Source organism: Orcinus orca, chromosome 3 (assembly GCF_937001465.1).
Source record: "Orcinus orca chromosome 3, mOrcOrc1.1, whole genome shotgun sequence".
NCBI classification, from domain to species: domain Eukaryota; kingdom Metazoa; phylum Chordata; class Mammalia; order Artiodactyla; family Delphinidae; genus Orcinus; species Orcinus orca.
The window spans coordinates 6,744,671-6,772,462 of NC_064561.1; the positions used below are offsets into that span (position 1 = coordinate 6,744,671).

Below are 27,792 nucleotides of genomic sequence, written 5' to 3' on the forward strand. Positions count from 1 at the left end.
GGTAAGCCAAGGCAAACAGACCAGACCTGGGGTGGACAAGAGGACAGGCATCTGTGGCCTGTGGCCCTACATTGTCCTCCCACCGCCATGGATGTGCCCTGGCTCCTAGGATTGATTCTACTCCTCCTGGGGAGCCCCGTTGCCCATGCTGAGCCGCTGTGAGTCTGGAGAACTGAGGGGACATCTGCCATCTCTATGATTCCCTGCATGTGACCCCCGTCCATCACTTCCACCTCTTGAGTCCCCCTGTGCCCCCATGTTTGTCTGCTGACAGGTACATCCTGGTGACCCCCCGGGTCCTGCGGGTCGGCAGCCCGGAGAACATCCACGTGCAGGCTCACTCGGACTCCAGAGAGCCCCTCACCAGGACCCTCAAGGTGAACCTCACCGTGTGGGATTTCCCCATGAAGAAGATGCCAGTGGCTAGGGTTCAGCTCGTTCTCTCACCAGAAAACCACTTTATGGACCAGGCACCAGTGACGGTGGGTGACAGGCCGGGTTGGGTGGCCATAAAGGGAATCTCTGGGTCAGCAGCAAGGATAGAGAGGGGCAGACTCTAGAGGGACTTCCCAAGCGGCACACTGGAGAAGAGATGCAGGGCCTGTGGGACTTCCCTGGCAGTCCAGTGGTTGGGACTTCACCTTCTATTGGATGGGGTGCAGGTTCGATCCCTGGTCAGGGAACTAGGATCCCACATGTCTCACATCCAAAAAAACAAAACATAAAACAGAAGTAGTATTGTAGTAGGTTCAGTAAGGTCTTTGAAAATGATCCACATCAAAAAAAAAATCTTTTTTAAAAAAAAAGAGAGATGCAAGGCCTGGATATAGTTACTGCTTCTCTTATGTCTTATCCATTTTTTTAAATTGAAGTATAGTTGATTTACAGTGTTGTGTTAATTTCTGCTGTACAGCAAAGTGAGTCAGTTATACATACATATACATTCTTATTCATTTTTTTAACATCTTTATTGGAGTATAATTGCTTTACAATAGTGTGTTAGTTTCTGCTTTATAACAAAGTGAATCAGCTATACATATACATATATCCCCATATCCCCTCCCTCTTGCATCTCCCTCCCACCCTCCCTATCCCACCCCTCCAGGTGGACACAAAGCACCGAGCTGATCTCCCTGTGCTATGCGGCTGCTTCCCACTAGCTATCTATTTTACGTTTGGTAGTGTATATATGTCCATGCCACTCTCTCACTTCGTCCCAGCTTACCCTTCACCCTCCCCGTGTCCTCAAGTCCATTCTCTACGTCTGTGTCTTTATTTCCTATCCTGCCCCTAGGTTCTTCAGAACTTTTTTTTTTTTTTTAGATTCTACATATATGTGTTAGCATACGGTATTTATTTTTCTCTTTCTGACTTACTTCACTCTGTATGACAGACTCTAGGTGCGTCCACCTCACTACAAATAACTCAGCTTCGTTCCATTTTATGGCTGAGTAATATTCCATTGTATATATGTGCCACATCTTCTTTATCCATTCATCTGTTCTTTTTCTTATTCTTTACCCTTATGGTTTATCACAGGATACTGAATACAGTTCCCTGTGGTATACAGTAGGACCTTGTTGTTTATGCATTCTATATATACCAATTTGCATGTCCTATCCATTTAGAAACTCAAAGTTCCGTAGGTCTGGGCTCCGAGAAAGGCCTTGATTAGTCCGTATAACGTCTCTGTGCGAATTAATAAAAGGCGCCCTCTGCTGGTACTCTGGGAAACTGAGCCTAAACGGGATCGCATCCCCCCCTCCACCCCCAACCCCCCCACCCCGCGCTAGGCTGGATACCCTTGTTCAGCAGCAACCTGGGCGGCACACGTGGGGGCCTTGCTCCCAAGGGCAGAACCAGAGAGCTCCCATTCAATTGCTTCTCCAAGATCTGGTCCAGGGCTTTGCCCCCAGGGATGGAGACCCCAGCAGGCCCTGAGGAGTGTGGGCATCTCTCCCCAGATTCCCGAGAGCCTGGTCTACCCGCCACAACCAGGAACGCAGTATGTCATCATCCAGGCAACCTGGGCACCCACCTCGGCCTCCGCATTAATGGAGAAGCTGGTGCTGGTGGCTCCCCACGCTGGCTACATCTTCATCCAGACAGACAAGACCATCTACACTCCTGAGCAATTGGGTACAGCCCCCAGGCACTTGGCCTGGGGCAGGCGCTGACTCTCATCCCCAGTTTCCCCCATGCCCACATGTTCCACCTACCAGGGTGTCCTTCTGTCCAAGGTCCCCCCACTGCCCAAGATCCTAATGACTACACCCACCCCCCTCCAAACTCTATCCCGTGCTCAGAGCCTTCCCTCCTCCTCCAGTTCAATACCGGGTGTACACTGTGAACCACAGGATGGATCCTGTGCCCAGGACATTCACTCTGGACATCAAGGTGATCTCTCCCGAGGGGAGGGTGGATCCCAGACACTGGGGTTATATCACATGCTGACGGCCTGGGGTATGAACCAACCACCCCCTGTATCCCCGCAGAACCCAGAGGGGATCACTGTCATCAGCCAGGATTTCCTGGCCAGGGACAGTGTCTTCGCAAACTCCTTCCACCTCCCAGAGCTCATCAGGTGCCCTGTTGGGAACCCTAGGGGTGGAGGGAGGGAGGTTCTCCTTCTCAGGCTCCATCTCTCCTAACTCTCTGTGCCTCAGTCTTGGGACCTGGAGCATCGAAGCCAGATACCAAAGTGCACCCAAGCAGAAGTTCAAGGCAACCTTTGAAGTGAAGGAGTTTGGTGAGAAGGGTGTGCCAGGGTGGGCAAGGTGGATCTCGCCAGGACCGGGGCTGGAAATGCAAAGGAGGTCTCACGGTGCACCTGCTGTGTGCCGGGGCCTGACGACTATGTGTTCCAGCCCTTGGGGGCTGCCAGAATCACTGAGGAAGGAGCGAGTGGGGCAGGGAGGGGATGTGGGGGGGCGACAGTGAAACGCTGAGGGTGACTCTCTCTTTACTGCACCCAGCGCTCCCATCTTTTGAGGTCCAGCTGACACCAAACAAGACTTTCTTCTACCTCAACGATGAGGCTCTGGGTGTGAATATCCAGGCCCGGTGAGTTCCTTTACCCCCAGCCTGGCCAGAGGACCAGAAATGCCAAGAAACTGAATGGGTAGAGAGAAATGAACCACTTCTGTAGCTCTTAGGGTATAGCAGAGGCACTCTCTGCCACCCATGACACAATCTTGTCCCGTGAGGTTATGCAGACCATCCCTTCAGGTCTCTGGGGTTGTACAGGCCACCTTATCTACCTAATGGAGTTATACGACCTCTCATGGTTTGGACCATCTCTGAAGGTCCACGAGGTTGCATAGGCACCTTTGCCATCTTGTGAGGTTGTCCAGACCATCTCTGAAGTTCTATGAAATTGCAAATGTCACATATGTTGCCTTATGGAATTTACAGACCATCCCCACAACTTTACAAGGCTGTACGGGCCATATTGTCCACCTAGGGTTGTAAGGGCCATGTCTGCCACTTCTTGCCATTATACAGAACATTTCTGCAGCTCTATCATGCTATACAGGTCACCTAGACTGCCTCACGAGGCTTCATAGGTCATCCTTGCCATCCCAGGGGCTGTTCAGATTTCTTTCTTTCTTTTCTTTTCTTTTTTTTTTGTCTGCGTTGGGTCTTCATTGCTGCGTGCGGGCTTTCTCTAGTTGCATCGAGCAAGGGTTACTCTTCGTTGTGGTGCGTGGGCTTCTCATCGCGGTGGCTTCTCTTGTTGCAGAGCACAGGCTCTAGGCATGCAGACTTCAGTAGTTGTGGCGCACGGGCTTAGTTGCTCCACGGCATGTGGAATCAAACCTGTGTCCCCTGCGTTGGCTGGGGGATTCTTAACCACTGCGCCACCAGTGAAGTCCTTGTTCAGATTTCTCTGTGGCTCCATATGGCTGTACAGCCTACCTCTACCATCTTGTGAGGTTGCACAGGCTTCATCTGCAACCCAACAAGGCCTTAAGGGACATATTTGTCACCTCCCAGGCTTGTGTTGGTCAGTAATGGAAACATCTAAGTTACCAAGGGCCACTTCCGCCCCTCCCAAAGTGTTACAGCCATTTCTGCAGCCCCATGAGATTACACAGGCTGTCTCTGCAGATACATGAGGTTGTGTGGGTGCTTCAGAGCCAGTGAGATGGCTGTCCATCCCCCAGATATATATTCAACAAGCCAGTGGATGGACACGCTCTGGCCATCTTTGGGGTGAAGCAGGACTCCCATCGGATCCCCATCCAAAGCTCCCTGCAGAAGGTGGAGGTGACTGAGACCCACCCCTCCCCTGTCTCTCCTTCCCCACCTCCTCCCCCTTCTTTCCCCCTTCCCCACCTCCCCTTCCTCTGCTATCGCCCATTTCCCAAGAAACCATCTCCCCTCCTCTCTCTTGCACTGAGAGCAGATCTTTGAAGGCCTCGGCCACGTCTCCCTCCAGAAGGGCACACTGATGGCCACATTCCAAGGCCCGGAAGAGGACTTCATTGGGGCCTCAATCTTTGTCAACGTCACTGTCTTCTCCACAGGTGCCACCCTCACCCAGGGCCCTGGCTGAGGTCAGGACACTGTCATTTCCCAACCCAGACACTCCACCCATGTGACCTTGGGCCACCTCCTGCCTCAGTTTCCTCATCAGAGAAATGGGGAAATGCTGGAAGGGCTGGGAGGAACTGAAATCGTGTTACTGTCTTTTTCTACCTTCACCAAGATGGGCCTCCCATACCAGCCTGCTCTTTCCCCAGGAAACTGAACCTCTGCCGCAGAACTTAACGATCCTCCTGTCTCTCCAGGGGGTGAGATGGTCCAGGCCAAGACCTCCGGGGTGAAGATTGTCCAGAGCCCATACAACATCAAGTTCACCAGGACACCCCAGTATTTCAAGCCAGGGATGCCATTCCACTTTAGGGTCAGGGTCTGGGTTCACTCCACGCAGGGACTCTGGGCCCCTCCCTGAAACAGACCTTCCCAGGAGACAAAAACCCACACAGGTTTCACCTGCCTCCCAGAGCTCATTTGTCTGAGAGCTGAGTCCATCATGCCTCCAGACCAATCCCAAGGTTCCCTCAAGTCTTAACCAGGTCCCCCCAAAGCACAGTGATGGCTCCAGAATTTCTCTTTGGGGGTGTCAGGGATCACAGTCAGGCTGGAAAGTGATGCTTAGAAGTTTATCTTAAGGCTACATTTGCCCAGAAAGCATGCTCTTTTTACATACATTCATTCGGGGTGACTTTGAAAAGTCTTGATAAGCGTTAGAAAAGCTGGAGACACTTTGAAATGTCTGATAAGCATTAGAAAAGCTGGAGACATCCTTTGGTGCCAATCCTACTCCAAGTTTTCCCCAAGCCCTCCACATCTTCTCCTACCCTTTTCACCCTCAGTTCCCCCCACCCTTACCCCCCGGTACACCAACACCCAGGGCTGCCACATACGGTTGTACTCTGCAAAACTCTAGGGGCTCCACTCATAGGCTCTAAATGAGAGGTGCCCCTGGTGTTGCTCAGTGCACAACCTGTACAGCTGTACAAGGCAGTCCTATCCAGATTGCATTCCCAGTTCCCACCTCTTACACCAGGCCACCCCCAGGCCTGTCCATGATCTCATGCCAGATTCCACCGCAGGTCTTCGTCTCAAATCCTGATGGGTCCCCAGCCTCCAAAGTCCTCGTCCGCTGCCAAAACCACAAAGTACATACCTCATCCAGTGGGGTGGCCACTCTGACCATCAACACCAACGGAGATCTGAAGGAGCTCCCTATCCTGGTACCAACCTTATGGGGCAGGGATAGTGGGGCTGGGACTGTGTGAGCTGGAAGGGTTATTAGGGATTTACTTGCCCATCATGCTCCCCAGGTGGAAACTGATGCACCTCTCCAGCCAGAGGAGCAGGCTTCAGCCAGGATGACGGCTTGGCCTTACGCAACCCAGGATGGGTCAGGGAACTTCCTGCACATTGAGGTGAAGACGTTGAGCACAGAGGTTGGCAGCAACATCCAGCTGAGTCTCAACACAAAGCATCAAAATCCTGCAGCCAAGGACTGGATCACTCACTTCACCATCCTGGTGAGGGGTCAGGCCAGGACTTGAGCTGGTGGGAGCCATCTGGGATGGACTCAGACCTATAGGGGCTGAAGGAAAGGGACTAGGGGGCTCCCTTGTGGGCTGGGATAGCCTAGGGGAAGGGCTGGTTCTCATCCCTTCTCATCCACAGTCTCCCTTGTCTCCAAGGTCCTGAGTAAGGGCCAGATCGTGTATGCCAAACATCAGTTAAAAAGTCATGGGAGTGTCTACACGTCAGCCATTATTGACGTGACTTCAGAGATGCTTCCTTCCTTCCGCATCCTGGCCTTTTATTTACTGCCAAGGGGAACAGGGCAGGACCCTGAACTGGTGGCTGATTCCATTTGGATTGCTGTGAATGACAAATGCAAAGAGAAGGTGAGTCAAACTCCTTGAAGTTGTACACCACCATCATAATGCTTGGGAGATGGTCTGTACAAATTCAAGGGCTCTCAGTCTAGAGGCAGAGGAGAGGAAGGAGAAATGATGTGGCCTTAAAACCTCAACTTAAGAGGTCGAGAAGATGCAAGTAAATGTGTAGAGTTGAGATTGGCCTGGTGGAGTTCCCAGATGCTCCATCAGAGCCGAGGGAGCATGAACTTGAAAATGGACTTGGGGAAGCCCCTTGGTGACCTATGAGCCTCTTATACTGACATCTCTTTTTCCTTGCTTAGCTGAAGGTTGGCATGAAGAATGAAGGATACCTCCAGCCTGTACAGCCCAGCAGCCAGGTGGAATTGAAGGTGACAGGTGATGCAGAGGCCACAGTGGGGCTGGTGGCCGTGGACAAGGCTGTCTATATCTTGAACAGCAAACACAAGCTCACACAGAAGAAGGTAAGAACATGTGGGCTTTGGACCCAAAGATTGCCTGGAGATTCTAGCTGGAGCCTCAGTTTCTTCACCTATTAAATGAACAACATCAGTGGTTGCAAGGATTCAAGGAGCCTGTGCACAGCGTAGAGATTGGCAGGTAGTAAGGGCTCAGTAAATGGGGGATTATGTGAATTTTTTTTTTTGCGGTACGCGGGCCTCTCACTGTTGTGGTCTCTCCCATCGCGGAGCACAGGCTCCGGCCGCACAGGCTCAGCGGCCATGGCTCACGGGCCCAGCCGCTCCGCGGCACGTGGGATCTTCCCGGACCGGGACACGAACCCGTGTCCCCTGCATCGGCAGGCGGACTCTCAACCACTGCGCCACCAGGGAAGCCCCAGGTTCCTCTCTTGACCCTCAGGTCTGGGATACGGTGGAGGAACATGACATTGGCTGCACAGCAGGCAGTGGGAAAGACAGACTTGCTGTGGTCAAAGATGCTGGATTGGACATGAAGATGAGCACAGGCATGGACACTTTGGCAAACTCAGGTACATGAGGGGGGCAGGAAGACGGCAGGGGTGGGGGAAGTGCTATCTAGTGGTTAGGAACATGGACTTTGGTGTGAAACAGATGAGCTAAAATCTAGGACCCTGCCACTTACCATAGGCCGGTCATATTTCCTCTCTGATTCCCCGTTTATCTCTCCATAAAATGTACGTAATAATAGAAGTAACTTACTGTGTGCTAATTAAGATGTAGTTTTGGCCATGTGTATCAGGGATACAAATTAACAGTAGCTTAAACAGGTAGAAGTTTACCTCTTGCTCAGTAACAGTCCAGAGGTCGTCCTGGGACTCAGGCTCCTTCTAGCTTGCGGCTCTGCCATATTCCAAGATGAAGTCTCACCAGGACCTCCTGCCAGGCACCAGGATGAAGGGAAGTGGAAAGACTAGTACACTTCTCTCTCATCTCATTGGCCAGAACTCAGTCACATGGCCCTATCTAGGCACAAAGGAGACTGGGAAATGTAGTCTTCATTCTGAGTGATACATAAAAGATGGAAGTTTAGTTGCCCCAAACGATAGGGGAGAATGGATATTTTGGGGACAACTAGGAGGGTCTTCTTTCAGCTATAAATAGTGTTATTAATAACAATTTCTGGGACTTCCCTGCTGGTCCAGTGGCTAAGACTCCACACTCCCAATGCAGGGGGCCTGGGCTCAATCCCTGGTAAGGGAACTAGATCCTACATGCCGCAACTAAAAGTTCGCATGCTGCAACTAAAGATCCCTCATGCCACAAATAAAAGATCCCACATGCCACAACTAAAAGACCCCACATGCTGCAATGAAGATCCTGAGTGCTGCAACTAAGACCTGGCGCAGCCAAATAAATAAATATATTTTTTAAAATAACAATTTCTATTTACTACAAGCTGGACCCTGTGCTAAGAACTTTTATATGCATTATCTCATAGATAGAACTATGATTATTCCATTTTACATAGCTGGAGAAATTAAAACCCAGAGAGGTTAAGTGACTTGCTGAAGATTGCACAACTTTTTTTTAAAATAAATTTATTTCATTTGTTTATTTTTGGCTGCATTGGGTCTTCGTTGCTACGCGCGGGCTTTCTCTAGTTGTGGCGAGCGGGGGCTACTCTTTGTTGCGGTGCGCGGGCTTCTCATTGCGGCGGCTTGTTGCAGAGCATGGGCTCTAGGTGCACGGGCTTCAGTAGTTGTGGCACATGGGCTCAGTAGTTGTGGCTCGCGGGCTCTAGAGCACAGGCTCAGTAGTTGTGGCGCACGGGCTTAGGTGCTCCGCGGCATGTGGGATCTTCCCGGACCAGAGCTTGAACCCGTGTCCCCTGCACTGGCAGGCGGGTTCTTGAACATTGCACCACCAGGGAAGCCCTGCACAACTTTTAAGTGGCAAATCTTGACTACGAAGAGGCTGTGGGATAAAGTGAGGTGATGCATAAAGGATGTTGATAATGATCTTGACACTTGTTCTCTCATTCTTCCCTCTGATCCCCAGACTGGCACTGCCCCCAGAGCCCATCTCCCAGCCGTCACCGCCGCTCCCTGAAGAGCCTGGAGACCAAGAGGAATGCAGGTCAGAGCTAAAGCTGGATGTGCCCTCCTGGCTCCCTAACCTGTATTCATCAGGGCTTAGAACAGAAAACTGAAACCACTCTAGGTACTCCAGTCAGGGGACGGGGAGGGGAGGTGATTTCATGATGTGAGTCTGGTGCTTTCAAAATCATTAGCTGAACTTTAGGAGTGGAAGTTGGAAGGCTGCTTGCTGAGACTCAAGATCACTCCATTGTAGTTCTTACAATGCATGAAATCTAGGTTTCAATGCATGAAATCTCAGGAAACTCTGCCAATATCTCTCATGAAGCTGGCAGGTAGATGGTGAAACACAGAATTTTGCCTGTTACAAAAACACATAGACTGGAGCCCACCCATCAGCTACCACCGTTGCAGGGAAAATGGTCTCTGCCTCTCTTCCACTTTCCAAATTCTATACAAGAGCGTCTGGGTGGCAGACTCTCATCCCATCCAGGACCCTAGCAGCAAGGGAGTCTGGGAAATGTAGTTTTTAGATGTCTAGCTTCCGTGATACCAGAAGGAAGGTAGATGAAAGGGGAGATGGATAATATGTAGACCAAGACCAGGGTGTGGACGGGACCAAGAAGCCTAGAGTTCAAGGAAGATGAGAGGCAGTACTGGGTTTTGTTAGAAGCATGGATTCTATGAATATTAGATTTGTCAGTCTTTTTAAGCAGCACTAATGACTTTGTGGATCTAAATAAAGGGAAAATAAGTGAAATCTAATAAAAATTGAGATAAAACCCTAACTCTAATTTCAATATCGAAAATCATGCTAACCTTCTGAGAACAGTACATAATATAAGCTGTTATTTTATTTATGGTAACAATCACTTAACTATAGATGTTCTCATCATGTTATATGGTAGACAATAAGATTATTAAATTGCTATAATATTTTTTATATTTAAGTGCATTCCTTCGGTTCGCTAATTTAGAAGCATTCAACTTGACATCATGCTCTACAGCAAGTTTTGTGTTTTCATTTTTTTAAAACACACAACGAAAACCAGGAGTCAAAATCCCAGCTTCAATAAATAAACATGGCATTGCCAATCCCTGTCCCAAACGAAGGAGAAGGAGAAGAAGTAGCAGAAGCAGCAGCATCAATTCCAGTCCCAGCTCTGCCACTTGTGAGCTGTGTGACCCTGGGCCAGTGAATTGACCTCTCTGTACCTCAGCTTCCTCATCAGAACTCATCATATGAGTTCAATGTGAAGCTTCAGGGGAAAGATACAGGCAAAGTTCTAGGGACAGCATTGCCAGAGATATGGCTAAACAGAGGTCAGGTGTACATGGCGTTGAGGTGGATGGGTCCCTGCTTCCTCAGGTCCTACCCAGCCCCTCCTCTGTCCCACTAACTCTGGCCTGCAGTGAACAAGTTCGAGACAGAGCTGGAGCGAAAGTGCTGTGAGGCTGGGCTCCGGGAGAGCCCAGTGGGACTATCGTGTGTGGAGAGGACCCATCATGTCCGCTATGGACCAGTCTGCATCGCCGCTTTCCTGAGCTGCTGCCATGTGTCTGAGGCCCTGCGTCGGGAGGCCCGAGAGGAGCAGCTGCTTCTGGGGACAAGTGAGGGGGCCACGGCAGGAGGCACAGGGTCGGGGGGCTCCACTGAGGGACATGGAGTGTCATGGACAGGTCAAGGGGTGACATGTGCCATGGAGGGATGAGGTGGGAGGACCCCACTGAAGAGTCTGGTGGGTCATGGGAGACATGCAAAAGAAACCCTGCCCCACATCTCCTCCCTACAGTGGATGAAGACGAGGACTTTGATGACATCTTCCAGGAGGACCAGCCTGTCCGGAGCTTGTTCCCTGAAAGTTGGTTCTGGAAGAAGATTACTCTGCCCAAAAGTGAATCGGGGTAGGACTATGGCCCCCATGCCAGCCTCTGGTCCCCGGCCCATCCATGCATCAGGGGCCATCCATCATGGCCAATGCCCCCAGGAGTGACATTGAGCTCTCAGCATTGTCCCATGACAGGAAACTTCCTGGATGGGGATAAAGATCCCAGTGGGTCCCCCCAAATGATGTCCCTCTCGTGATAATTTCTCTAATTGGGTGACCCACTGACCCTTTCATAGTGATGGTAAGCCCAAGACAGTAACCCTCGATCAGAGGCTCTGTCCAGGCAGCACAGACTCACTTATGTTCCCTTCCCCCTACCCTGCACGTTCTGCAGCATCTCGCACTACAGCACCCGTGTGACCGTGCCAGATTCCATCACCACATGGAAGTTTGTGGCCGTCAGTGTCAAGGCTGGACAAGGTGACCCCACAAGCCCAGCGCTGAAGGAATAGGAGCACAGTGGCCCTGGCCAGCCCCAGGGCAGTTGGCCTCTGCTTAACGTCAAGCGCCCTCCTGGTTCTAGGTCTTTGCGTCTCTGACCCCTTTGAGCTGACAGTTATGAAATCATTCTTTGTGGACCTTAAGTTGCCCTTCTCCGTGATCAGGAACGAGCAGGTCCAGATCCAAGCTGTGCTGTACAATTTCAGGGTCCACCCGGTCAAGGTGAAGCCCCCAGCCTTCCCCTCTCCCCCCAAAAATGTCTGTCAGTGTGTTTTATAAGGGGGATGGAGTGTGTCCATTATTCGAAGGAGCCAGTGAAGTGGCAGCCTTTTTGAAAAAGTTTCTAAGACATTTTCCCATTAAGCCTCACAATAACCCCAGGAGATGGTTGCTATGACTGTTCTTGGTTTGGAGATAAGGAAACTTGCATGGCTTTCCTGAGATCACATAGCACCTAAGTGACAGAAGGGGTTTGAACCCAGGCAGGGTCTTGACTCTCAATCATTATGCTACACTGTCACCTACTCAGGATTCTCAGGGTGGGGGCAGGGAGGAGACTGTGACTCTTGGGTCCTGGGCCTCCTCATGCATCAGAACCCTCTCACTGCCCACCCTGCCCCAGGTCCGAGTGGAGTTCCCCCACAAGGAGCCACTGTGCAGTGCGGCAAAGCCAGGAGCCCCTTCCCGCCAGGTGGTTGTCGTGCCCCCCACCTCCTCCAAGATGGTGCCTTTCGTGCTTCTCCCACTTGAAACAGGCAAAGTGGATGTGGAGGTCAAGGTCATGGGCTTTGGGGTCCAGGACCACGTGAGGAAGACACTCCTGGTCCAGGTAATAGGCACCCCCAGCCCTTGCTGCCAGTGCAGCGAGTGGGGCTTCTCCTGAGCTCCAGGCTGTGTGATCACGGGAGGGGCAGGTGGGCCCAAGATCAATGAACAGGCCTCCAGGACAGGAGTGAGGTGCGAGACAATGATTTGAAAACTCAATCACAGAGTCCCCGCTTCGGGCCTTTGGAATCAGGCTTGGGTTCAAACCTTGTCTCTTCTGTGTGACCTTGGGCAAGTTACTTAACTTCTCTGAGCCTCTGTTTCCTCATTTGCAGGATGGGAATAATCCTCATACCCACGAGTAATCAGAGAGCTGTGAAAATTACACAAGACCAGTGCATGACCCATCAGTAATACTTCATTTACTTAACAAACACATTTTTTAGCACTTAGGATATAGCACTTTAAGAATATTAACTCACTGCACCCTCAGAACAACTCTATGAGGTCGGAACTACTGTACTCTCCCCTTTATGGATGAGAAAACTGAGACACAGAGGGGGTGAAGTAATTTGCCCAAGGTCATGCAGCTAGGAAGCAAAAGAGCTGGGATTTGAACCCAGATATCTGGGTCCCAGAGTCTGTGCTCTTTATAGCTAAGCAATACTTCCTCTTACTGTCATTATGACTGTCATTATGACTATTGTTTTTCACTTTCTTCTCATTGCATCCTACAGGCAGGGGGTCAGATACAGCAAATATCCCATAGCATCCTCCTGAACCCCCAAGGTTTGTGGGGTCTTCAGGGAGCACGTGGGATCCTGGAACCATGCGCCAGTGGAGGGAGGGGCTGAAATGAGGGGATCTGGTCAGGGGGGCAGTCTGAGATTCTCCCAGAGTCTGCAGTCGAACCCTGACCTCCCCAGTCCCAGAACCCGCTTGTCACACAAGGTTGTGCCTGCTCAGGTCACACCCAGATGGAGCTGGTGCCAAAACAGGACTTTTTGAACAAGATGCCCAACACAGAGGCAGAAGTGTTTGTCAGCATTCAAGGTGCCTAGACAGAGCTGGCTCCTGCGGGGGCTGAGGAGGGGCCGGTTCCTCCAGAGCCTGCCTGGGCACAGGGTCAGGAGGGGCTGGGGGGACCTATGGTCCCCATCGGGGAGCCATGGTAACTTAGACCATGCCCCCCTGACAGGTGACATCCTTGGAGAGACCATCCTGGGCAGCCTGACACCCAAAGAAACAAGGCGGCTGCTGAGGGTCCCCACTGGCTGCCCCGAACAGACGCTGAGCTCCCTGGCACCCGTGATCATCCTGGCACGCTATTTGGATAGCACAGGCCAGTGGAACAAGGTTGGGGTAGAGCTCAGGGAGCAGGTGATGAAGAACATTGTCAGCGGTGAGAGTGGATCCCCTCCTGGGACCTCCAAGGACCTCCCTGGGATGAGGGTGTCTGGGACTCTTGGGGAGGGTGGCTGAGGTACCCCTGGGGTACCCCACTGGACCTTCCCAGACAATAGCACCCAAACTCTGACTTCTCCCCGATGACAACCTGACACCAAGTCCCCCAGGTGACCCCCAATTGTGACCCCCACATTATTCCTTCACCCTGACCCCTCTCCCAGGCTACAAGTCTCATAACAGACACCCTGGTTAACCCCAAAGCAGCAACCTCCCAGGTTATGTTATATCCAGACATTGTCCCAGGTTATAGCCAATCAGTTCCACGCCCTGGGCTACACCCCCAGGGAACATCCAGGCGGGAAAACTCCAGAATAATCCCAGGTGGTGGCCCTCCGGTTACACCTGAATGCTAATACCTTCCCAGGTTACATCCAAACCCCCCAGGTAACAACCATAGATACACACCCCGGTGACACCCTGACAGAGACCCTCCAGTTAGTTTGGACGCTGACCCCGTCTCCCTGGTTACACACAGACACCAGCTCTCCATCCAAGTAACACCCAGACACTATCATCCCCAGTGTTAAACCCAAACAGTAAACCTCCAGGTAATACCCAAGCAGCAATGCTCAGAATCCACCCAAGAGGTACCTCCTCCAAAATACACCCAGGAGTAACGTTTTGACTACACAGACACACTGACATCTCGAGTTTACAGCCAAGAGACAACCCCCAAGAAAACACCCAGGTAGTGGCCCCTCAGGATGCGCCCTTTCCTGGGTTTCGCCGTCCATGATCCCTCCTAGCAGTAATTCCCAGTCACACCCCAATGGCACAGTTTCCCAGTTTACCCCCAGATACAGCTGTACCCTGGCTCCCACTGTCACATGTGGCCGTGACCTTCATTTACACCTGGGCCCTGCAGCTCCCTCCTTAAGGCACCTGGACCAGTCCCCTCCTCCAGGTTACATCTAGATATGATGCACCCCTAAGTCCCACCCACACCCTGCCCCCCCAGATTATGCCTGGTAACTAACCCCCCCCTTCACAGCCACACCCAAGCACCAACTCTCCCGGTAAATTCCCATCCACCTGTTTTCCCAGGGTACAGCCGGATGCTGACCCACCGGAGCGCAGATAGCACCTACCACACCAGCAAGGGAAACCCAGGAAGCACCTGGTAAGGATGAGGACCCTGGTAGGAGGAAGCCTGAGGGACCAGCCTGGGGCTTGATGACCCCAGAAGTATCCCCACTGAGGGGTCTTGGGGCAGGCAGCCTGTAAGCCAGCAGCATTCCAAGTTGCCGTGGTCTCTGGGGTAGACTTCTCCATAGTGTAGACGCCCCTGTCCTAGAACCCCCTTGGTGACTATTGCCAGCCATCACCCACCCCGTCTCCCTTCCAACAGGCTCACGAGTTACGTATTCCGGGTCTTCGCCCTGGCCTACCCTACCATGACAATGGGGGCGTTCAACCCTGAGTCTCTCTGCACCATTGCCAACTGGATCATCACCCAGAGGCAGGCGAAGGACGGGAGCTTCTTGGAGGAAAGCCCTGTGGTCATGGGGTCCATGAAGGTGCCCACCCCCCCCCCCACCGCCTGAGCCATTCAAACAAAACCCAAGGGCTCTGCACACTGGGAGGGGAATTTCAGCCCCCTGACGTGTTCCCAGGTAGAATGAGAACAGGAAAGAGCTGAGGTCCGGCACCAAGCATCACATCTCCCTGCTCTGGACCGTGCTGCACTCTGTTACAATGCGGGGAGGCTGGGCACAACTGTTACAATGTGGGGAGGCTGGGCACATCTGGGACCTATCCCCCCACCCCTACTTCAAGGAGTTGCCAGTCCTGGCCCACCTCTCTCTGGGTCTGAGTCCTCCGTGTTCCGCCAGCCAACACACCCATCCCTACCAATTGTTCCTCCACACCAGCCTCCAGAAACAGCTTTCAAACAGCCTGGGAGGTCTCTCCCCTGCTCAGACACCTTCTGTGGCAGTCACCTACAGACAAACACAGTCACCTACAATGGTATCTCTCTACTATGTCCTTCTCTTCTGTATCTCCTCCCAAGTCTCACCCCTCAATACTCCCTGCTCACAGGTCCTTCCAACTCACCTCCGTATCTTTGCTTAGGCTGCTCTCTCTGCATGGTATAGTCACACCTCATACCTTTTTTCCCCTGAACCTAGCCAAAGTATGTTTTCTCGTTAGATTTAGATTGGACACCACCTCCCCTAAGTCTTCCCCGAATACCAGCCCTGTCCTGTGCACCTATCACGTTAGGGATGTGATTTATTCACTCATTCAACAAACATTCATCCAGCGACTGCTGTGTGCCAGGCCTTGTGCTGGGGAGAGGGGAGACACAGAGGTAAACAAGACAGTGACAGCCCCTGCTTATAGAACTGACAAGCTGGGTAGTGGGGGGCAGACAGAAGTTCACCAAATAATTATAACTAGTGATTGTTTAAGTCACAATTGCGCCGAGTTCCATGGGAGAGAAAAGCAGGAGATAGGATTTAATAGGGGCCATGCCCAGCGCTGGGGGTGTCAGGGGTAGCCTACAGGCAGAAGTGACGGTAAAGCAGCAACTTGAAAAAGGAATAGGAGACAGCGGAGGAAAGAATGGAAAACAGAGCTCCAGGCAAAGGGAACAGCATGTGCAAAGGCCCTGAGGCTCTGGCATGTTTGAGGACGGGGAAAAGAGACCAGTGTCATCAGAGCCCAAAGATGGCAAAGAGGTGATCCATCCCGAGGCCTGGGAAAGCGGAAAGACGCCAGGTCCTGAAGCCTGTGGGGCTTTGCAATAGTCTGGTTAGGGTTTGCTTTTCCTACACTGTGAGTCCTCCAGGGAGAAAAGCAGGTCTGGTTCATCATAGTCAGCAAGTGATGCTGAATGAAACTCTGGATGGATGAATGAACCAGCGAAGACAGAATGCACCCCCAAAAGAAGGGAGGGCTGTGTGAGTGAAAGCCCTACGTGGTACAGGAAGGCGGTACCTAGAGGAGTTACAAACACAGTCACAGTAAGACAGGCTCACAGATCTGAGTTTCTTTCCACCAACGAACATTTATCAGGCACCTATAATGTGCCAGGCACTGCTTTAAGCACTGGGGGCTCAGGGCAAACAAAACAGACAAAAATCCCTGTCCTCATGGGGCAGACATTCTAGTGGAGGACAGACAGGCAATTAGCACAACAGAGACATAAGTGATGTGGCATGTTGTAAGTGAGACGGGAAAAATGCAGGGAAAGGGGGATCAAGATGGGAAGGCTGACATTTTGGAAGGCTTCCTGAGGAGATGATATTTATACAGAACTGGAGAGGCGAGGGAGCAAGTCCTGTGGATAACTAAGGAGAGAGTGTCCTAAGCAAAGGGAGGAGCATGTGCAAAGGTCCTGAGACTGGAATGTGCCCAATATTTTGGAGGAACAGTGAGGAGCCCAGTGTGGCTGGAACAGAGTGAGCGAGGAGAGAGAGGGAGGAGGGGAGGGCAGGGAGGTGATGGGACAGAGTGTGCAGGGCCTTGTGGGCCAAAGGGAGGACTTGAGCTTTTCCTCCAAGTGAGGTGGGAGCCACAGAAGGTTCTGAGCAGAGGATGGATGTAAACTGATTCAAGAGTTCACAGGCTTCATTGGCCACTGTGAGAAGAAGAGACTTTGGGGTATGTATTAGTTTCCTAGGGCTGCTGTAACAAAGTACCACAAACTGGGTGGCTTAAAACAACAGAAATCTATTTTTTTGGTTCCAGTTCTAGAGACTAAAAGTCCAAGCTGAAGGTCTCGGCAGGGCCATGCTCCTTCTGAAGGCTCGTTGGGGCATGGGGCGGGAATCCTGCCTTGCCTCTTCTAGCTTGGCGGTTCCTGGCAATCCTCGGCATCCCTTGGCTTACAGCCACATCACTCCAATCTCTGCCTCCATCTTCATATGGCTTTCTTCCTTCTGTGTGTGCCTTCTTATATGGACACGAGTCATTGGATACAGGGTCCCCCTAATCCAGTATAACCTATTCTTAACTTAGCTCATTACATCTACAAAGACCCTATTTCCTAATAAGATCACACTCTGAGGTTCTGGGTGGACAAGAATTTGGGGGAAAAGTATTCAGTCCAGTACAGGGATTGAGGGTGGAACTTGGGAGACTCAAGAGGAGTTTGAACCTTCTCGGTCATTTACTAGCAATGGGGACACTTCACCCTCTGACCCTCAGTTTGCTCATCAGGAGAATGGAGCTGCTGCAAGAATGTTTTGAGCTAGCATAGAGAGCTTAGCACAGCACCCTCCACGGCTGTCAACTTTTCTTATAGTAAAGCAGACCCCACACAGGCAAATCTCAAGATAGGTCCTCTTCCTCTACCCCTTTCCTCATCCTGCTTTCAGCATCATCCAGCCCAGAGCTGAGCACCTGGGAGCTTTTCAAGGTCAGTCAGGAGAGATTGGGGAAGGTGTCTCCAAGATGGTAAAGAGATTATGGCTGTGGTTCTGCATCCCCACAGGGTGGCTACCGAGGCTCGGAGGCAAATGTATCCCTCACAGCTCTCGTCCTGATCGCTCTGAATGAGGGGAAGGAGTTGTGCAACCAGAAGATACCGGTAGGACCCAAAGACGAGGGCAGGGTCTGCAGGGTGCCACACCCCCTGCACACAGGGGGCTCACCTGCCCTCATGTCCTTCTTACTGCTTTCCTCCCTTCTAACTCCCAGACCCCTTTCCTCTGATCACCTCCCTCTAGCCTCTTCTCTTGACTTTCTAGAACTTGGCTGCCAGCATGAAGCAAGCCAGTGACTTCCTGGAGAAAAAACTCCCCCACATTCAGACAACCTTTGCCGTAGCCATAGTCTCCTATGCTCTGGCCCTCACCAGGAGCCCCCGAGCCAACGACCGCCTGGACAGCGTTGCCAGCCAGGGTTGGTGTGGGCCACTTTTCAACCAACTATGTGTTAACCACAGTCACGGGGGCAGAGAGAGGGGGATTGTATGATCTCAAATCCAGCAAAATGTGATTCTTCATTTATGAGCACCTATGGTGTGCCCACCCTTGAGCTCAGACCCTGAGAAACCAAGGTGAACAAGACTGATGTGGTCCCCGCCCTCAAAAGTCCCCAGCGTTCCTGGGGGAGGCAGGTGGAAGACAAACAGATCAAAAGAGAATTACTAATTGAGACAGGCGCTGAGATAATAACATACAAGGTGGGTGGGAGCGATGATGAGGGGAGGGGAGTATAGACTGGAGAACTGGGAAGGCCTCTGTGAAAAGGGGACCCCTCAGCTGGAATGAAAGATGAGAACGCTCACCTACGTGAAAGGCCAAGGATATTCCCAGCAGAAGGAATGGCACGTGCAAATGCTCTGAAGTGGGAAAGTGCTTGGTATGTTCGAGAATGGAAAGAAGGTCATAAAACATAGGTAACTGAGAGGGGTTTGCTTCCCATGGCCTGCGCTATCCCATCCCTGAGGGTCCTGATCCTATCCTCTCCATTCCCCAAGTCAAGAGGAGTGGAGGTAGAAAAACTCACTTGCAGTGGGACCGAGAGGAATGTGGAGGGGCTTCTTTGAACCTCAATTTCCCCAACTCTAAATAGTGTCCCTGTCTCCTAGAGTGGTTCTGAAAAATGCAATGTCCATACGTCTCCTCAGCAAAGATTTGCACATAAAGTAGGTGCTCAATAAAATAGCAGATGAGAAAAACTGGGCAATATGACACGAGGAGAGGGCAGGTTTAGGTAGGTGGGCCCAGATCTGCGTGACAAGGCGGGCATCCATCTTCTAGACAAAACCCATTGGCCAGTGGACGACCTGGACACGGACTCCCTCTACACCATTGAGGCCACGGCCTATGCGCTGATGCAGAAGCTGGAGCTGGGTCGGCACAATGAGACGCACGCCATCGCCAAGTGGCTACTGGAGAAACGGGAGCTGGGAGGAGGCTTCCAGTCCACCCAGGTGACTGGAGCCTCGGAAACTGGGGGGAGGGGGAAGGGGGAGGGGGGAGGGGGGGTCGCTAGCAGAGGTGCTGACATTACTGGCCCGCCGGAAGGAGCTGTCCGTGGTGCTCGTGCCCCACGGGGCTCCGGTGCGCTGTCAGTGGTGCTGATCCGAGGCCCCCATCCCAACACCCAGACCACGGTCGTGGCCATAGAGGCCCTCACACGCTTCCGTGAAGCTGTCCCCTTCGACGGTGTCCAGGATCTCCGCGTCCAGATCAGAGCCCCCAAGAGAGCCTTGAATATGGAATGGCTCATCGATGAGAACAATGCCTACCAGCTGCGGTCAGCAAAGGTATGGAGCTAAGGGGCAGCTGGGAAGTCCACACGGAAGTTGCACTGGAGATGAGACCAAGAGTCTTGTCCCTGGAAATCTCCCCTCACCAATATTATCCAATCACCATTGGCTATACTATCAATGTATTGGTTCATTCATTCCACAAACATTTCCTGAGCACCTACTGTGTGCCAAGCATTCTCCTGGGTTACATTATGAAACATCTGTGGTCCCTATTCTCAAAACACTTACATTCTAGAAAGAAATTAAGACAATAAATATAATTCTACATTCCACTTTAAGCTTTCAGAACACAGGGGAATGAAATAAGTGTAAAGGACATAATAACCTGGGTATGGGGAGTAAGGTAATCTCCATGACCTTACTCCATGAAGGAGGTGATAGTCACCTTCAAGTATTCAATCATCCTTTTTGAGCACTTACTGTGTGTCAGACACTGTTCTAGGTTCTGGGAATATGGCCATGAACAAGACAGAAAAAAAAAGTCACTGTCCCTGTAGAATTTTATATTTAAGTGGGGATAGACAAAAGAGCGATGTGAATAAGTAGAATATGTAATGTGTTAAATGACGGCAAGTGCTATGGGAAAGAATTAAGCAGGGAGGGGGTGGGAACATCAAGGAGTTGTAATTAGGCTGGGTAGGGAAGGTCTCACCAAGAAGGTAATATTTGAGCAAAGACCTTAGGGAAAGGCAGATGTGATCCTTGTGGATATCTAGGCAGAACAAACAGCAAGTGCAAAGGCACTGAGGCAAGAGTGTTCTAAGAACAGCAATGGGATTTGAGCAGGGGTGATGTGATTGCATGTGAATTTGTAAAAGTTTGCTCTGGCCGATGAGGGAAGAATGAATGAGGGAAACAAGAGCAGATGCAGGGACTTCTCTGGTGGTCCAGTGGGTAAGACTCCGCGGTCCCAATGTAGGCGGCCCGGGTTTGATCCCTGGTCAGGGAACTAGATCCCTCACGCATGAGGGACCTGGTGCAGCCTAAATAAATAAATAATAAATAAATAAATAGTTTTTTAAAAAAAGAAGGAAAAGTAAAACTATCTTCATGAAGAGAGGTGGGAGAGTCACTAGAGGCCAAGTTAGGGAAATAACTGAGGCCCCAGTGCCCGTGCATTCTTTCCTCTCCATCCCCACTGCGTGTAAGCCATGTTTTGCTGCTTCTTCTCCCCTCAAATCCTTCTCCCCTCTCTTTTCAGTTCTCTGCCCAGGATGACCTAGAGATCAAAGCCAGCGGCAGTGGAAGAGGCACCATCTCGGTAGGTCTTGTGTTCCTTAGCGAGAGCCCAGGGCTCCCCCAGTTGGTGGAAATAGAGGCAAATATAGACTCCAAAACAAGATTGAAATAAGCAATAACCTTAGCTACCATTTAGGACACAACCCTTTGTTAGGCATCAATCTAAGGACACCTCAAAACCCCCCTGAGAACCTGGTAAAAATATGGGCTCCATGTGACGGGTGGGGAAATAGAGGTTTTCACTTTCAGTAAGTCAAGAGTCAGGGAAGACAGAGGCCAGAGATCTTTGGACCCCTCTGCCCCTCCTATGTGGAATCCCCGAAGGGGTCTCTTTCCTTGCCCCCTAAAAGAAAGACTCTCCCACCAGAGTGCCTCTCAAAACCCAGAGAACAACCCCACCCTTCCCCCAATATCTGAACGCTCCAATACATCGTCTGGCCCTATGCCCTATGACCCAGGAGGACAGCCTTCTTTGTCACCAAATTCAAGGTAGCTGCTCTCATGTTTCAGGCAATAGAGCCACAGTTGAATCCCTGTCTTTGTTGTGTGACCTCAGGCAAGTCACACTCCACCTTAAACTTCAGCTAATTTTAACTTACATAAAATAAGAAATTCAGTTCCTCGGTCGAACTAGTCACATTTCAAGTGCTCGATAGCCACATGTGCAGACTTCCCTGGCGGTCCAGTGGTTAAGACTCCCTGCTTCCATCGCAGGGGGCATGGGTTCAATCCCTGGTCGGGGAACTAAGATCCCGCATGCTGCACGGCACAACCAAAAAAAAAAAAAAAAAGCCACGTGTCTAGTGGTTGCCACACATACAGCACAGTTAGAGACTATTGCCAACACTGCGGGAAGTTCTATTACAGAGCTGGCCTGCCTAGACTATATAGGGTGTTCTGGCCACTGAACACATGGATTGAACGGGAAAGACCTCGCTGTGAATTCCCCATGGGGCAGAGAGCTGGGCAGGCAGGAACTGAAGCAAGGAGGAAAGGAGTTAGTGTGGATGGGCTCTGACACCTCCCCCTCCGACAGATCCTGACCATGTACCACAGGTCTCCAGAGTCCTGGGAGGACACCTGCAACCTGTACCACCTGAATGTGACTCTTCACACAGCCCCGAAAGGTGAGCCTGGACTCAGGGATACCCAGCTCTTCTTTTTTATTACTTTATTTTAGCTATCATTCAGTAAGTATCTCTATTGCTTTATTCAGCCATTCAACAAATATTTTTCTAACATCTTTATTGGAGTATAATTGCTTTACAATGGTGTGTTAGTTTCTGCTGTATAACAAAGTGAATCAGCTATACATATATCCCCATATCTCCTCCTTCCTGCGTCTCCCTCCCACCCTCCTTATCTCACCCCTCTAGGTGGACACAAAGCACCGAGCTGATCTCACTGTGCTATGCGGCTGCTTCCCACTAGCTACCTATTTTACATTTGGTAGTGTATATATGTCCATGCCACTCTCTCACTTCGTCCCAGCTTACCCTTCCCCAACAAATATTCTTTGAGCATTTACTAGGTGCTGCACCCTGTTTCTTGGCCCTGGGAACGTAGGCATGAACAAGAAAACTATCCCGTCTTCTCCTGGAGCCCACATTCTAGTAGAAGGACGCAAACAATACAATAACAGTATATTATACTTTTATTGTTATTTATTTATAACATAAGTGAATCTGCATTGTAAAATATAAATATGAAGCATAATAGCAGGTGATGATAAGTACCATATAAAATAAAGCAGGAAAAGGTGCTACAGACTTGGAGGAAGTCCAGGGGAAGCTCTCTGAGGAGGTGGCATTTGAGATGAAACATGAAAGAAGTGAGAGAGTGAGCCAGGAAGGATCTGAGGGAAGAGCATTCCAGGCAGACGGAACAGCAGGTGCAAAGGGCCTGAGGCAAGAATGAACTCACCTGGTTTGAGCAACAGCAGGGAGGCCAGTGTGGCTACAGAGGAGCAAGGGGTAGATTTTTCGTTGGAAGAGTTGGAGAGGTGATGGGGCAGATGGGGCAGGGACTTACAAGCCATGGTGAGGACTCTAGCGTTTGCTTGGAGTGAAATAGGAACCAGAGAGGGTTCTGACTAGAACAGGGACATGACCTAGCACAGGTTCGCACAGGCTCCCTCTGGCCGCTGTGGGGGAAACAGACTATAGAGGGCACAGGTGGGAGCTGGGAGACCAAGGAAGAGGTGACTGCACTGGTCCTGCAGGAAATGATGGGGCCGGACCAGGGAAGGGGCTGTGGAGATGATCAGAAATGGATTCCAAAACAAAACAAAACAAACAAACAAAAAGAAATGGATTCCAGAGTTTCCAGTCTGGGGTACCAAGAAGGAAGAGACAGGACTTTGCCACTGGGAGCTCACTGTCAGGGTAGGGGGAAACAAGTCTCACCAGTCCCAAGACTTTTAGGGACTAAAAGTGACCAAGACTTTGGTTTGGACCCCATTTCTTAATTGTTGTAGTAGCAGTAATATGATAATGGTAGTAATACTATAGTAATAATAACTGGCAGCTATCAAGCACTAATCAGGCATTATGTTAGATGCTTTACTTGTATTAACTCACTTAAAATTAACCAGCTGGGTTGGGAATATTATGATCCCCATTTACAGTTTAGGAAACCAAAGCACAGAGAGGTTAAACAACTTGCTCAAAGTCATAGCAGAGCCAGGATTTGAACCCAGGAAGCTGGCTCCAGAGGCTGTGTCACCCAGCCTCTAAATTCCTGCCTTCTCTCTGCAGATAATAAAAAGGGGGAAGCGACCTTTCAGCTCCGGATGGAAACAAGGTCAGGTCATCAGGATCGTGGACTGGGCAGGAGGAAGGACCCACTTCCTGGAATCCAGACTCCTTAGCAGCTCTCGCTATGTACTGAGTGGAGGGAGGGAACCAGCCACACTTGCCTCTCCATGCCTGCCCCCTCATCCCTACCTCTCCTCCTGCCCTCCCCTGCCTGTCCCTCTTTCTGCCCCCTACCCCACCCTTCCATGCTTATCTACCATCCTGCTACCCCAACCCTGCCCCCCAGCTTTCCCTGTCCCAGAAAGGCGGGCTCCTGCACAGTGAACATGCACCATGACCCAGATGCCCAGGGCTAGCTCTGAACCCCATGACTCTCCCCTCTCTTCATCTTCTCCAGACATTCCAGCCCCCACCCCAGTCTGGCTCTGTCTCCCAAATACCCTCACCCAGGTCTGTCCCAGATTTTTTTTTTTAATGTATTGAGCACCTAATTGGTGCCAGGCTCTGTTCTAGGAGCTGGGGGCACAACTGTGAGCAAAGGCAGCTCCTCCCTGCCTGGTGGAGCTCACAGACTATCAGGGGAGACAAACAATAACCGAATAATCACCCAGAGTCAAGGCAAAATGACAACCGTGATTAAATGTGGCAAAGGAGAGGTCCACGGAGCCACAGGAGGGCAAATTAGAGAATGATCTGGTGTGCCGGCTGGGGAAGGCTTCCCAGAGGGGGTGATGCATCAGCTGAAATTGCAAAGGTGACAGGATTTTTCAGGGCAAAGAGGGAGGAAGAATTCCAGGCTGAGAGAACAGCATGTGCCAAGGTCCAGTGGCAGGCAAGAGACTGACACTTCAGAGCAATCAATCAGAGGCCAGAGGGGAAGGAGGTGAAGTGAAAGGATGAGGCCAGGTGTTTTGGTAAAGCAAGGAAGTTAAGCAAGGAGGCAACATACCAGATTTCTGTTTGCTAAAGCTGTATCCTCTTGGGGGCAGAGGAGCGACAGGCAGACACAGGAGAAGGCTACTGCCCTTGTCCAGGCGAGAGGTGATGACAGTGGGAGCGTGGGAGAGGGGTAAGGGGACAGTGGGAAGAGACTGGTGCTGTGAAATCCCCAGGTACCAGGGTCATCGAGAGGCCACAATGACCATCATGGAGGTCTCCCTGCTCACCGGCTTCTACCCCAACCAGGATGACCTCAAACAGGTGATGAGCAGGGCGGGGATTGCCCTGGCAACATCCCACATTCCCCGAGTGGGCGCAGAACAGCATCTACCTGGGTCAAGACCCCCAGGGTAATGCCTCACAGTCCCTGCCCCAAGGTCAGCGGCCATGGTCACTTCTGGGGGACTCCCTGTATGACCTTAGCTAAATTCTTGCCCTGATTGTGCCTCAGTTTCCCCAACAGTGGGGCTGACTGGACAAGGGCCGGGAGCTCTGAGAGTTGCTTCACACTAACTGGAGCTCCCGGGGCTGGGTGCCTTGGAGGATCTCTGCCAACGCGCATTCCTCACCCTCTGCCCCAGCTCACGAGCGACGTGGAGAGGTACGCCTTCCAGTATGAGACCAAGACGACCTCCAGCGACAGCACTGTTGTCCTCTACCTGGAGAAGGTGAGGAAGGCCAGGTGTCCTCTGCCAGAGGTCCGTGGGCAGCCGGATGGGCGGAGAAACCACAATCGGCACCCTGGTCAGTGTTGTCCGAGAGCCATGCCCTCTGAAGTCAGCTCCTCAGTATTCAGGGCCACGCGGTCAGTGGTTATGGGCAAGGCCCTGTGGTCAGTACTCCATGCTCCGTGGCCCTGATCAGCTCAGACAGGACTTCCCTTCTCCAGCTCTCCCACGAGGTAGACACGGTGCTGGGCTTCCGCGTCCACAGGATGCTGCAGGCGGAGTTCCTGCAGGCTGCCCAGGTCATGGTCTACGACTACTACGAGCCTTGTGAGCAGGGGCCTTGGGGTGGAGGGCTATCCCGGGAGGGTACAGGGCCTGAGAAGGACTGGGCCAGAAAAAAAGGGAGGGGTGAGGGGCGGGGCCAAAAGGGGGAATGGGGCGTGGCAGAGGGGGTCCTTGCCTCCGTGGGAGGGGTGGCTAAGAGGGCGCCGGAAGGGACCAAAGGGGCGTGGTGACGAGGGGCGTGGCCTTCCTTGGTGGTTAAAGTGGCCCCGGGTGGAAGGGGGGCCTGGAAGCGGGTGTGGCAGAGCTGAGAAGGGACTTGGCGTGGCCCGCTGGGTAAGGGTGGGCAAGAAGTGGGCAGGCTCTTTAAAGAGGAGGGACCTGTTAAGGGGGTGGCTGGGCAGGTCAGGTGGGGCGGGGCCTGCTGGGGGCGGAGCCAGACGTGCACCCAGCCCCCAGGAGCACTGGCCCAAGCCAACCCCGGTCACTCGCCTCTTCTCACAGCCCAGAGGTGCAGCTCCTTCTACAACCTGCCCACAGAGCACGCTTCCTTGAGGAAGATCTGCCACAGAGACGTGTGCAGATGTGCCGAGGGTGAGGTCATGGGGCTACGGAGGGCTGGGACTGCCAGGCTAGGGGTTCAAGAGCTTTTCATCACTTCCTGGGCGCCTTCTGGGCTGAGTTTAGGCAGAGAGAGAGAGAGACAGAGAGATAGCAAGACAGAGACAAAGAGAGACAGAGAAAAGGAGACAGAGAATGACACATACACTCAGGCACAGCCAAAGATCAGGCGAATCAGAGACACAGACACGGAGGGACACTCAGATGAGAGAAGCAGAAAAGAAAGAGACCAAACGGAGAGACAGAGGAGGAGAGAGCACCCTACAGATCGGAAAGGCCAGACCCAGAGAGCCAGCGGCTGCCGCCTGGGGCCGGATGGCGGTCAGATGGGAGGAAGGCCCCTGCGCCAGTGCAGCTAGAACAGCCGCCCCCCTCCCCCAACCTTCCAGAACAGTGCCCATCCCCAAAGGACAGCGACCATCTGCAGCAGGAGCAGCTCCAGGCAGCAGCCTGTGAGGTTGGCGTGGACTTTGGTGAGTGTGGGGAGGGGCAGGGGGCGGCCCACCTGCAGGCTGGACACCAACATGACACCCTCCTGGACCCCTCCCCCAGTGTACAAGGCCAGGCTGGAGTCTGTGGAGACCTCCGCCTCCAGCCCCTACATCTACTACAACATGCAGCTCCAAGCCATCATCAAGAGTGGTATGTCCAAGGTGGCAGAGGAGGGGGCGTGGGGGCCTACCCCAGGGGTCCCAACGCAGAGGAGGGCCAGGCCTATGCAAGCTCACACACTGGTTCTCCTCTCCTCCAGGCACGGACTCTGCCAAGCCCCTCACCATGAAGAAATTCGTCACTCACGCCACCTGCCATGACTCCCTGGGGCTGCAAGAACACGAGACATACCTCATCATGGGCCAGACATCAGACCTGTGGAGAGTCAAATCTGAGTGCGTGGGGGGCTCCTGCTGCCCTGGGGACTCAGGCCTGGGCCCCCTTCCCTACCCCAGTCCAGTCCTTGGTGTCAAAGTTTCTACTGCACCTGTCAACACGAGTCTTGGGTTTCAGAGCTGCCCTGAATGGAGGTGCAGGCTGTGCACTGCACAACTCCAGGGAACACCATTCATAAGGAGATGTTGTAAATGTAGTTGTAAATTTCCAACAGAGGGCAGGAACGAGTCAGAGGAAGGGGAGCATTTTCTAATCCCCAGCAGTATGGGCTAGAGGTGGGGGGACCTGAGATGGCCTGGTGGAGTGGACGCTATAAGCTGTGGCTCTGAGAGTCTGTCAGGCAGGGCAGAGGGGCAAGTCAGAAAGGTCTCCACACCTTCAAGGCACCCGGCTCTCCTCACCATCCTGGCCACCTCTTGCCCACAGATACACCCATGTCCTGGGCAAGGAGACGTTCCTCATGCACTGGCCAGTGGATGGGGCAGTGGGCAAGAAGGAGTTGCTGGACCAGCTGGAGGGGTTTTCAGAATATATGCGCACCCATGGCTGCGAGTCCTGAGACCCTGAGGCCTCTGCTGCTCTCAGGGGGTTGTCTCCAAGCATGCCCAGGTCCCTGGGCTTCACCGCAAATAAAGAGCAAGGAATATCATACTCAAACTCCA

At 52.1% G+C, this 27,792-nt stretch overlaps 2 protein-coding genes across 2 annotated transcripts; both read left to right on the plus strand.

Moving 5' to 3' along the window:
* LOC125963820 (complement C3-like) lies at positions 1-6,086 on the plus strand. Its single transcript, XM_049707319.1, has 12 exons — positions 1-158; positions 275-482; positions 1,965-2,139; positions 2,327-2,397; positions 2,496-2,584; positions 2,667-2,749; positions 2,976-3,063; positions 4,167-4,269; positions 4,409-4,529; positions 4,794-4,909; positions 5,622-5,762; positions 5,853-6,086. The coding sequence occupies exons 1-12, from the start codon at positions 88-90 to the stop codon at positions 6,084-6,086; spliced, it is 1,500 nt and encodes a 499-aa protein (XP_049563276.1). The 5' UTR covers positions 1-87.
* LOC101269737 (complement C3) lies at positions 5,960-27,792 on the plus strand. The gene is made up of 30 exons (XM_033401043.2): positions 5,960-6,062; positions 6,228-6,437; positions 6,734-6,895; positions 7,293-7,422; positions 8,912-8,989; positions 10,363-10,560; positions 10,743-10,854; positions 11,173-11,258; positions 11,362-11,501; positions 11,902-12,108; positions 12,782-12,833; positions 13,011-13,097; positions 13,243-13,446; positions 14,556-14,631; positions 14,860-15,028; positions 17,950-18,045; positions 18,206-18,359; positions 19,223-19,395; positions 19,573-19,731; positions 20,939-20,998; positions 22,013-22,103; positions 23,733-23,778; positions 24,845-24,932; positions 25,253-25,339; positions 25,561-25,666; positions 26,126-26,215; positions 26,632-26,715; positions 26,795-26,884; positions 26,994-27,129; positions 27,557-27,792. The coding sequence occupies exons 2-30, from the start codon at positions 6,321-6,323 to the stop codon at positions 27,687-27,689; spliced, it is 3,411 nt and encodes a 1,136-aa protein (XP_033256934.2). The 5' UTR covers positions 5,960-6,062; positions 6,228-6,320; the 3' UTR covers positions 27,690-27,792.

Excerpts from the sequence above, each read along its gene's own strand:
- LOC125963820 (XM_049707319.1), top strand. The coding sequence starts at position 88 with ATGGATGTGCCCTGGCTCCTAGGATTGATTCTACTCCTCCTGGGGAGC. Across the intron at positions 4,910-5,621 it reads GGATGCCATTCCACTTTAGG|GTCTTCGTCTCAAATCCTGA; the intron begins GTCAGGGTCTGG and ends ATTCCACCGCAG. Across the intron at positions 5,763-5,852 it reads TGAAGGAGCTCCCTATCCTG|GTGGAAACTGATGCACCTCT; the intron begins GTACCAACCTTA and ends CATGCTCCCCAG.
- LOC101269737 (XM_033401043.2), top strand. The coding sequence starts at position 6,321 with ATGCTTCCTTCCTTCCGCATCCTGGCCTTTTATTTACTGCCAAGGGGA. Across the intron at positions 7,423-8,911 it reads GGACACTTTGGCAAACTCAG|ACTGGCACTGCCCCCAGAGC; the intron begins GTACATGAGGGG and ends TCTGATCCCCAG. Across the intron at positions 26,885-26,993 it reads CCAAGCCATCATCAAGAGTG|GCACGGACTCTGCCAAGCCC; the intron begins GTATGTCCAAGG and ends CCTCTCCTCCAG.